At 53.0% G+C, this 10723-nt stretch overlaps 1 protein-coding gene across 1 annotated transcript in view; it reads right to left on the reverse strand.

The window, feature by feature from the left end:
- The window catches only part of LARP1 (La ribonucleoprotein domain family, member 1), an 88213-nt gene that overhangs the window by 3350 nt on the left and 74140 nt on the right, over positions 1-10723 (reverse strand). The window contains 11 exon segments of the mRNA XM_010002123.1: positions 515-638; positions 1472-1831; positions 2130-2299; positions 3163-3337; positions 3560-3704; positions 3992-4154; positions 4831-4983; positions 5178-5309; positions 5910-6081; positions 6853-6918; positions 8475-8536. Coding sequence (XP_010000425.1) covers positions 515-638; positions 1472-1831; positions 2130-2299; positions 3163-3337; positions 3560-3704; positions 3992-4154; positions 4831-4983; positions 5178-5309; positions 5910-6081; positions 6853-6918; positions 8475-8536 — 1722 coding nt within the window.

Raw genomic sequence — 10723 nt, forward strand, 5'->3', positions numbered from 1 at the left:
AGGAATGCAGGGACACAACTCAGCCCTCTGAGACAAGCAGAGACAAATCCAGCCTGGCCAGACAGCTCAAATCCTAACAGCAGATCTAAGGACTGAGCTTTCAGGGATTCCACAAAGTATCTTCTTCCCATTGGCTAACAGCGGTGACAAATCCCCTATCTTCAGGAGGAAGACAGGGTAGGTACCAGGCCCCACACATAAACAAGTGAGGCTCAGGGGGCAGCTGCCTTTAAGGGACTATGAAACAGGGTCCAAAATAAAAGTCACACCCAGGGAGTTACAAAGTCTGCCCAAGTTTCCTTCAATATACTAGGACATCCCTGGTTTTGCGTCTCCTCTTCTGAAGCCCTGAAACATTCACCTGGGAGAAGAGCACTGCTCTGGAAAGGATAATTCCACACACCAATGGCCCAAATTCCTTCTCCCCAGCTGCTACCAAACCTCTGAGGACCTCTCACTAGGAGGAATAGGGACAAACTCAGTCCCACCTGCTCATGCACCCTATCTCTCTTACCTTGCTGGAACCTGGGGGGACCAGGAGGGACTTCCTGGTTTGGATCCACAGGGGGCTCTGGAGTCAGGGTGTCAAACTGCTCCCTACTGATCATATTCACCTTCTTGAAGTTCTCCACTTCTTGCTGCATTGGAAGAGGAAGACAATGAAGCAACCAACTGCCCGTATCCCATCAACTCATTGTGACCACCGCCCGAATTGTGCAACAGCCACAATGCTGGGTACCAAGTACAGCTACGAAGCCCCATACCTTCAGCTTCTGCCACCTCAAAGAACAGCACTGCTTCAGCAATGTACCAGGTACCAGCTGTGGGAACACTGAGCCCATCTGGTAGCTCCAACAGGCCATCCCAACTTGCAGCCAAAATAACTTCAGTTGCTGAACAAGCCTATGCAGGTCCCCAGCTGTGAGGGTCACCAAGTTTGGACTCAAATGTTTCAAAGCAGCAGATGTGCTTTCTATACAAATCCCAAGTCTATGCAAACTGGTAGCAAAGCAGAGAAGAGCAAAAGCCAAGTGCAGTCCAGCCATCACTGGACCCACCTCCAATAGGTGCAGTCTCCAAAGGACCATGCCATGGAGCACTGGGCACTACAGACAGTGCAGAGACACTTGGTTCCCGCCATAGATCTGGCATTGTCTGTCAAGAACCTGGCAGACAGCAGAGCAGTGGACCTCCTGTTCCAGGTCACCTTGTTACTAGCACTTTGTTTACCCGCCTTACATCACATTACTGAGCTCTGTTTATCCCCAACACAAGCTGAGCATGACATTGGGAGCCAGAAATCCTGAAGTGAAGAGACTAATTCTAGCTTAGCTCTACCCCATGAGTAGGGTGTAACTCACTGTACTGCCCCTTCCACCCCACCAAGGCAGACAGTCTGCTGCACACGAAGCCCCCCATGAGCCAGGCCCAAACCCACATACACTCCCTTCCTTGGATCAGCTGCTCTCACCTTGATCTGTGAATACTCTGGCTCAAACTGCTCTGTCCACAGGTCCTGCTCATAGTAATACAGCCCATCATTGATCACTTTGGCCAGCTCAGAGCTCATTTTAGCCCGGGATGTGTGGTTGCCAGTCCGGTCCCCGCCGGGGTGCCGGCGCAGGTAAGGGGGCGTCTGTGTCACGATGAGGATCTTGTTCACGTCCCGATCGTCAATCTCGTAATCTGAATCTTCATCTGACCAGTCAGTGAAGGTGTTCTTGCGGCCATCCATCTGCTCCATCTCTTCATCAAAGAGGAAGTCTAGCTCCTCAGGTTCATCTTGGTCCTTCTGCTTCTGCTGCTGTGGTGTCTTTGACTCCTCTGGTTTCTACAGGTAGGAGAGCAAGGGTGACACAAAGTAAAGGCCACGTAGCAGCACACACCTACTGCTTGAAGACCCAACTATTGCCCCATGTTTCCTCACTAGAGCCAGAGGCTGCCCAGCTAGGGAGAACACCTAATTTACACTACTTAGGAGCAGCTCCAAAGAGGGCTGGATGGGGCCTGGATAGACTAGGTCATCACTCCCACAACCAACAGACATTTTTTGATCTGAAACCTGCCTACAATTCAAGTCACCCATACAGGGTGACCCACACCCCAACAGCTCCTACATCACCACCTACCTTAGGTCTGGCTGGAGAGGGTCGAGGTCTCTTCTTTACTTCAATCCACGTCTCAGAGTCCAGGTCTGGCAGACTTGCAGACAGGCCCTTGGGCATCGTCTTTAGATTACTGACCTCCTCTGTTTTGGTGGGGACTGGGCTGGCAGCACGTGGGGAGCCAGGTGCAGATTCTAGAGCCAAAAGGAGCCACAAGGTGCTTTAGAAGGAATGAGGGAGCCTGGGGGGTTGTGTATTTAAAGCACCCGACCAAAGAGGGAGTTACTTTGGGAGCATGGAACAGCTTGTGGGATTAACTGGGATCCAGTGGCCGAGGCTTACTTGCGCACTGCCCACAAAGTGCTAGGAGTAAAGCAAAGTTGTTGATTAAGGCTGTGATGCTGGTGGTGGCTTCAGAGCTCTGCAGGTGACAGTTTCCCAGCCACACAAAACCTCAGAGCAGGTGGTGACTCTGTTGCTCATGCAGAAACCTTCCCAAGACAGCCTGGAGGCAGTGGGAACAGATCTCCTGCCAAAACTAACTCTTACCACAGCACCTATTGGTCCTCCATTTGGCCTCTCAGGCCCAGCCTTGGCAGTCTGTTAGCCCCCACAGCATGGGCTGACAAGAGCAGGGGGCAGCCTGTGGAGGACAGCAGACCTTTCTCCAACACTCAGCTGACTACTCTACACCTGCTGCCCCATTTGTGCCTAGTATCTCCTCAACCATTAAGGAAAAGCTGGGTTCGTAAGCATCCTCTGTTCTGCCCAGCAGTGGCAGAGCACTTCTAGGCACAGCAAATACACTTCCAGCAAGACTCGCCCTCCCTGAATCCCTTCAGCCCCAGCAGAGGAAAAGCCACAGACCCAGTCTCTTTCTTATTTCCCCACATACAGAGGCAGCAGCTCTCTGGGGGTCTGAAGACAGAGCCCACCACAAAGCAGAAAGCAAACAGCAGAGTCCTGCCCTAGGGAACACTTCTGACTCAGGGCCTCAGTTCTGCTGCAGTATGAACACTACATCCCGCACCTCCCTCCACGCTCCCCTAGTACTCACCTGTCTCTTTCTGGAAGCTTTGCCGGGGCACAAACTCAGGGCAGTTGATGAACTGTGAGAAGTCTGTCTGTGTGTAGTCTGCCATAGGAGGGCCAGGCAGAGCCCACTTTTCTGGCTGCTCTTTTCTCCTGATCTTCTCATCCACAATTTCCACCACCTTGCTGTCCTTCAATGCCTGGAATGAAGTGATACTCAGTTAACCTAGAGCCCTGCCTTGGCATGTTGAGTGGCTCAGCTCCAGCCCTCCCTCTCTAGGAGGACTAAAAGGAGGAGGGAGCAAGTCAAGGACAAGGGAAGGCTCCCTTTGCATCTTGCCCACAGTCCATCTGAAGAACAGGCCTCAGACAAGGGGTGGCAAGAAGCAGAAGAAGGAACGTTCATCTTTCCTTGCCCTCACCTTGATGATGAGGCTGATGTCAGTGGTCAGTGCCTGCACCCGGTGGAAGCTGGCAATCAGGGTGATGGGAAGGAAGCCATCCGAGTCCATCTTGCGACGCAGGAAGAAGTCTCGCTCCAGGTTGTCCACACTGAAGTAATATTCTCTGTATAGACAACATATCAATGAGGGGCAGCTCCAAGACACCTTCCCCTAAGCACCCCCAAGGAAATAATCCCTCTCACACACACTTCCAGTACTGATGATGAAGAGACAGCACGAGGAGCCCAGACTTGGGGCCATCTGGTGCTGTACTCTGCATGGCACAGGTTGAACACACCTCAGCTCTAACCCCACCCACAGGATCAGCTACACAGTCTCCAGGGAGGGTATCTGTGAACATCCCCCACCAACCACCAATGCTTAGAGACAAGGAGCAGAGGTGGTGCTTACATCTGCCGCTTGATGTAGTCTTTAAGCAGTTCCTGGTCCACGCTGTAGAGCTCGGCGCTGCTGATGTTGTCGAAGTAGTAAGTGATGTTGCTGGCGTATTTCTGGGTGCGGGAGCCGTCCGAGCCCTCGAATTTCCGGTACCCATACTGGTAGTCGAAGTGCCCTGTGGGAAACCAGTAGGGTCAGCACAGAGCCCCTGGGATCTGCTAGACAGGCTGCACTGCCAGATGGGGCTGGACTCTGCACTGCTTCATGGCAGCCCAAAATGGGGCATCACTGACCCACCTCCCTTGTGCTCCTACTCTTAACCTGTACCACAGAAGGGATCCTACTGAAGCTTCAACTCACCAAGCCAAATAGAGGTCAGAACCCCTCTTAGGTGAGAGCAACTGGGCAGCCCAGGTGCCACATGGAGGCTCTACACTGAAGCTGTGTCAGGGTTAGCACAGACACTGCCCTGACAAATGCCAGCACAGATGCTCTTCCTCATCTCAGCCAAGAATCCTGCTTGGCTCCCTCAACATGAGAAAGCCCACACAGAGTATCGAACATGCTCTGACTCCTGCACACAGGGACACTGCAAGGGACAGAAAGCAGGTGGAAGAGCTTGGCCTGAGCAGTGGAGAGAGATGTGCCTTTATTAAAATACTAATCAGAATAATTTGCTTTTATTAAAAGCAGCTTGGCTTAGAAGCTGGGATGATCTGTCACAGTATTTCCCTGTATCCCTGCAGCACTCTGCCCTCCTCAGCTCACTGTAGACTCAGACAAACACACAGAGCCCTGTACACTTCAGCACACACTCCGTTCTCTCCCTACTGTCTCAAGACCACACATACAGTGATCACCTCCTCTGCCACGGCCCCGGCCCCTGCCCCGGCCCCGGCCTCGGCCCCGGAAGGCCCCTCGTACGGCTCCTCCCTCGCTCTTCACGCTGGAGGTTTCATCATGGTCCTGCCAGCTGCGCTCATGCTTGTTGTCTGGGTGCCAGCCTGCAGGAGATGGGGAAAGAAAGGCAGGAGGAGTGTTAGAGGATGAAAGCACCTTCCTGGAGCAAGCCCAACAGCATCTAGAACCCTCTGAACACAGGAAGCATCCCCACCATCCCATGCCGTCCTTAGGCATCAGGGCTGGCTCTGCCCCACAGCCAGGGCAGGGAGATCAGGTCCCCAGCCCAAGCCCCCACCTTTCAGCTCGCTGCGGTTGTTGGAAGGGTGCCTGTGCTGCTCGTTTTGCCGGTTGTTCCGAGAGGCCGTTTTGTCCCTAGGCACCTCTGACTTCATGTCTATCTGCAAAGGGACCCACTTGTGTTTGTTGCCTGCAAAAGGACAGGGTTTGGGTGTGACACAGGTTCAGAGAGTGTCTGCTTCCTCCCCCGCAGTGCCCCTTCTTGCCACACAGCCCCCAAACATGGAGGAGAGAAAGCAGGGGGGCCTTCTAGACCGACCCTGTCCTCAAACATCCCTGTAGGCCTCACTGGATGCAGAAAGGCTCCAACGGGACTCTCAGGTATGGAGGGACATGACATGAAACTCTCCTGTCGCTTCACAGCACTTGTCCTTCCTCTGCCCCTTTCTGCCTGCCAAGGTTCAGGCCAGACCGAGCCCACGTGTCAACCACGACTGATGCAACCCCCAGTCAGGGGCTTTTCTGTGTCAACACGGAGTGCACGTGAGAGGGCAGACTACTGCAATGCTTCCCAGACACAGAGACACTCCTACTTTGACTCTGCTCCACCAAAATGACTCTTCGCTCCCTTGAAGCCTGAAAACACCTTTTCACCTCAGCTGTGCTCACTCTGGGACCGCGTCTTGCAGCAAGGATCCCAGAGAAAGCACTGGACACTTCCACCCGGCTGTGTGTCAGAGCAGGAGACAGGCTGAGCCCAGAGAACTGTCCCCACTAGGTCTTGCCTTACCTTTCTTCTTCTGGGCTGACTTCTGGTTGTCATCGTCGCCATTCTTCTCCTCCCCGGACTCATCTGATTTAGTTTTCAGGCTCTCTTTGCCATCACTCCCATCCCCTTTCTCCTGCTCTTTCATGTCTTTCTTGACAGGCAGTTTCCGCAGGGATGGTGCTTTGTGAGGCTGCTGGAGACACAGCAGTGGGAAAAAGATGTGAGATGCCAGCTGTCCTGGAAGAAGAACAGGAGGACTCTGCCCTACGCTGGAGGTATCCCTGCTGCATGCCTCCCAGAGCTGTCCTGTTCCTGGGGAAGTGATTCTATCTAAGCAGAGTAAGAGGCTCTACAGACGCTCAGAAGTGCTTGAGCTGTGACACAGCTCAAGCCCCAGGCACAGAAGTTACCAAGACAGACTGCCAGGGAGGCCTGGTGCTCCTGGATGGGGTTGTCCTACAAGGGACCAAACTAACCCAATAGCAAAAGGGTGAGTGAGCCCTGATAGACAGTCAGGATCTGGCAAAGCAGCACCCAAAAACAGAAAGGTTTCAACAACACCCATGTCCACAGCAGGAGGGGAAGGCCAATGCCCCTTGGACACATAAGCCCTCTCTTATGCATTTTCAGTTTCTCCCGTGGAAGTCTTGCCTTTTGCCCAGGCCCTTTCTTGCACTGAGCAGCCCTGAGGCAAGCAGATCTGGTAGCTGCCCTACCTGCTTCACCCAGCCCAGGGGTTCAGACTGGACTCCAGACTCCCAGAATAGCACCAAGGGAGAGAGCCCAATGTGCAGGCAGCCCTAAAAGGAAATCCCCCGTACCCTGCACGCTATTCCTGGCTGCCTCTGTGCTGACACTCGGGACCCCAAATGGCCCGGCCCAGCCAGCGCTCCCAGCATGGCAGAGGGACAGGAAGGTCTGCAAAGGCCTAATCCTGCTCACCAGAGAGTTTCTGTGTTCTCACCTGGACGCTCTTGTGGGCTATTTCTCCAGGTGTTGGCCAATTTGTGGCATCACCAAAGTCACCAACCTTGTATTCAAAGAGAAAGGTCTCATTAGTGCACAAACTGTGGGTAGCACTCCTTGCTTCAGCAGCCAGAAGCCCTTCCAGCCACACCATACCAGCAACCATCCATCAGTGTCCTGTCCCCAGGATGCTCAAGGGTGACACCCAAACTGCATAAACACAGCCCTTCTTCCCACTCAAGAAGACCCCCAAATTAATTACAAATAACTGCAGACAAGTTTACTGTAATGAGGCTGCCACCAGCCCCATAGGCTACCAGCTTCCCAGCTCCCCCTGCAGCAGCATTTGGCACCAAGTTGCCCAGCATAAACTCATTCATCACAGGCACCATTCCTTGGACAGACACATTGCACAGCTTTCAGCATCCTAAATCCACCCAAAGCAACTACATCCTATTAAAGAAGCTGCCTCCACCTAGTGGCAGGTTAGAGCCAGGCTTCGTTTCATTTAAGTGCCCAACTGCAACCACAAAGCAAGGGATCACTTGGTGGAAAGGGTGGGAATAGTTCAAGTATGGACAGTGATGGGAGCTCCCTCATTCCAGATACCCCATGGCCACACGGGGACCTGGCCACTACCATCATTTCTATCTCTTCCAAATTTCAGAGAGGATCTGCAGGACAGAGAAGAAATGACCCAAAACAGCTACCCAGGTACACAATGAATCTGAGCACCGAGTTTAATATTATAAGGGCATAGAAATTCCTTTTTGTCCTTGTGGGTAATTAATCTCTAAATTAATTTGCAGTCACCACGTTCCCCAGAAGATCACATCTCTACATTCAGGTGCCACACTCTTCTCCCCAGGAGGCAGGTTTCCTGAGAAAGCCACTTCCAGTTCAGGGCCATGCCTGTATCACAGACAGGAGTACCTTCCATCCCCAGGGCTCTCCTCTCCCTGAGATGGAACAGATAAGGGAAGCCTTATCAAGTTCCAGATGTGTCTTCACTGGCTGCTGGAGCCAACACCAACAGCCCATGTCGTAGTTTGTGCCCCAGCTGCAATATCATCAGAAGCAACTGTCCCTCCATCATACATTGATCCTCTGGAACAGATCGCCCTGGTTCCTCCAAAGGAGTTCCTTTGTTTGAAATCAATTACCCTGGACTTTTCAGGTGCCAGTAAAGAACAGATTGCACAGGGAAGAAAGGACCTGCAGACAACTGCTCTGCCACACCACCATCCTGTCTGCACTGCAAAGCAGGGCACCAGCTGAGCCCACGAGACTTGGGAGTGTCAGGAGAGGCTTTCCACATCTAGCAGTGCACTCCAAGTGCCTCCCTGCAAGAGGGAAGGGGAGAAGGTCTCCCCTAGTCCAGCTGGGCAGAAAGCCAGTCCAGGCAGCATGGAAGACCACTAAAACACTAAAGAGGAGATGAAGAATCAGGATGTGCTCCTCCATGCTCTTCCAAATAGCCAGGCCAACACGACAGCCCCTCCACAAAGAGGTTTGTGAAGAAAGCAATCTGTTCACCAGACCCTCAAGATGCTTATGCTGTGCTGACAACTGCAGAGCAAGCTGGATGACCAGCGAGGGGGACAGCAAGAACAGCCTTACCTTGCTTCCTTTCCGCTGTCTTGGGTTGGCAGCCCTCACCACTTTCGCAGGAGTTGTGTGTTCTGCAAGAGGAGAACAAAACAGTTAAAACACAGCTGAGGGTTGTGAAAGAGTGAGCTCTGGAGGGGAAAGCAGGTGGGAAGCAAGACTGCTCCCCCTTCAGCAAAGGGCTATGAGGAAATAGTGAACAGGAAACAGAGCCAGCTTCTGACCTGGGTTTCAGAAGGGCCCCATCGAGATCAAAAGACTCCCGATTGATCCAGGTGGCCAAGAAATGGACTTTTAACCCCATCCTGTCACAGGAAGGCACTCCCTGATTTAGCTCAGCCCTCCTCACTTGGCCTTGCCAGCCAGGGAGGAGGGGTGGCAAGGAGTTCAGCTTGCTCTGTGAAGCACCATGCAGAACTTGATCTGCTGTTATGCACAGCAAAATAAACATGCCCTTGAATGGGCAAGGCCTATCACTGCACCAGTGTGGCCAGCCTTCCCCAGGGAGCAGGTGAAGGGATGCACACATCTGCAGCACTTGGGCACTGCTGTGATCTCCAGCACATCTCAGCACAGGGTAGCAAGTTCACAAGAGAGAATGTACAGAGAGAAGTAGCCAAATCTGGGGAGTGCCTAAATCCTGCTACAGCCAAAAGTATATAGGCACTTGAGTGCCTCTGGGGTGTTTTAAGGTATCAGAGTGCAAGTGTTGGGTTTCACACCACCACAGACCTCACACAAGACCTTCAGCAGTGAAGACCTCAGCCCCACTGCAACCTGTTTCGGCTCCTGCTCATACACCACCTCCTTACAAGAAATTTGATTTGTTTTCTCTCTCTGGGGTTTGGCTGCAAGGTCTGTGGATCAGGAGCAGGCTCACACAGAGCACGCACAGAGTCCAACAGAGCAACATGTCACTCCACGAGTACCACATTTGAGGGTCTCCTCCACGACAGCAGTGCTTCACAAGGAAGGAAGAACCCACCAGCCTCTGCCTCTAGGGGCAGCCCATGCCAGGTGCTATACACTCAGCAGAAGCAAGCATTTGCTGACTCTGCTGGCTTTGTTTCAAAGAAAAGCACCCCAGACTGGAGGGGTGGGGGGGGCAGAGAGGTGAAGAGCCCTAAGGAATGGCAGAGGCTATATGGGGAAGCCCCAGGAAACACCCTCCATAGCCTATGCAGCATCACTCAAAGCTGGCTTTGATCTCCTGCGTCAGGCAGGACAATTTTGCCTAACGATCACAACTGGTCCCCTTCCTAGCCTTGAAACCTGTGATTCATCCTGCCAGCCCAGCCTTGCTCAGAGCTGGAGGCTTTGAAGTGTCAATAAAGCCGACTCAGACATGGCACAATGACGGAGGGATGTGCACTCCCCTTCTTCAGCTTCCTTCCCTAAGACTTCTACGGGGGGGATTTCACCCCAGGGAGAACCCAAGCTCTCAGATGGATGCCCAAATCTTCCCCTTTCCCCTCGGAAGCTCCCTGTCCCACCTATCTCACCCCATAAGAAGCAGCAGCTCCACATTTCCCTCGTTTATTCCACGTGCACCTCATCAAGAATCCTGGCTCCACAGCACAAGGTTTTAAACTATCCTGCTAGCATAGGAAGAGCAAGTGCTTTCTAAACAGCCCCTAGAATCCTCTACTCAACACCCACAGATGTTATCAACTAAATATAGCTTCAAAAGGTACCAAGTGCTACAGTACAAACCTGCAACCAGCCCGGTTCTCCACAGGTATGGAGCACCCCTGCCTGGCACCAATGCTTCTGGTTGGGGGAGAGCAGGACTCCCTCACTGTGAGCATCTCACCCAGGTGCCTGCTCCCCTCACACTGCAGCCCCAGGAGTCGTGGCAATGACATCCAGCCCTTTTCTCCAGCTGCTCAGCTCAGGAGCCTCACAGGCATACATGTTCTTGTGCTATTTTTGGGGTCAAAGAAAACCCCCCTCACAACCTCAAATCGAAGAGGATGCAGGGGCACAAGCTGCAGGGGTGAGTGCCACAGCCTCCGTCATCTTTGCGGGGGAGGGAGGAGATTGTTTGAAACAAGTTCTGCTGCTTTCCTTATCTGCAAGATAGGAACGGGGATCCCTTATCTAGCTGAGGTGCTGAGAAGACTAATTAGCATTTGCAGAGAGCTGTGGAAGACACAAAGCAAAGCTGCAGCCCGGCGGGGAGGCTGCCCCAGGGAGCACAGGCTGCTCTCCGCCACTGTGGATGGAGGCAAGATCTGCAAGTCACTGCGGAGACTGCTTGG

This window comes from Chaetura pelagica, unplaced genomic scaffold (assembly GCF_000747805.2).
Source record: "Chaetura pelagica isolate M959 unplaced genomic scaffold, ChaPel_1.0 scaffold356, whole genome shotgun sequence".
NCBI lineage: Eukaryota > Metazoa > Chordata > Aves > Apodiformes > Apodidae > Chaetura > Chaetura pelagica.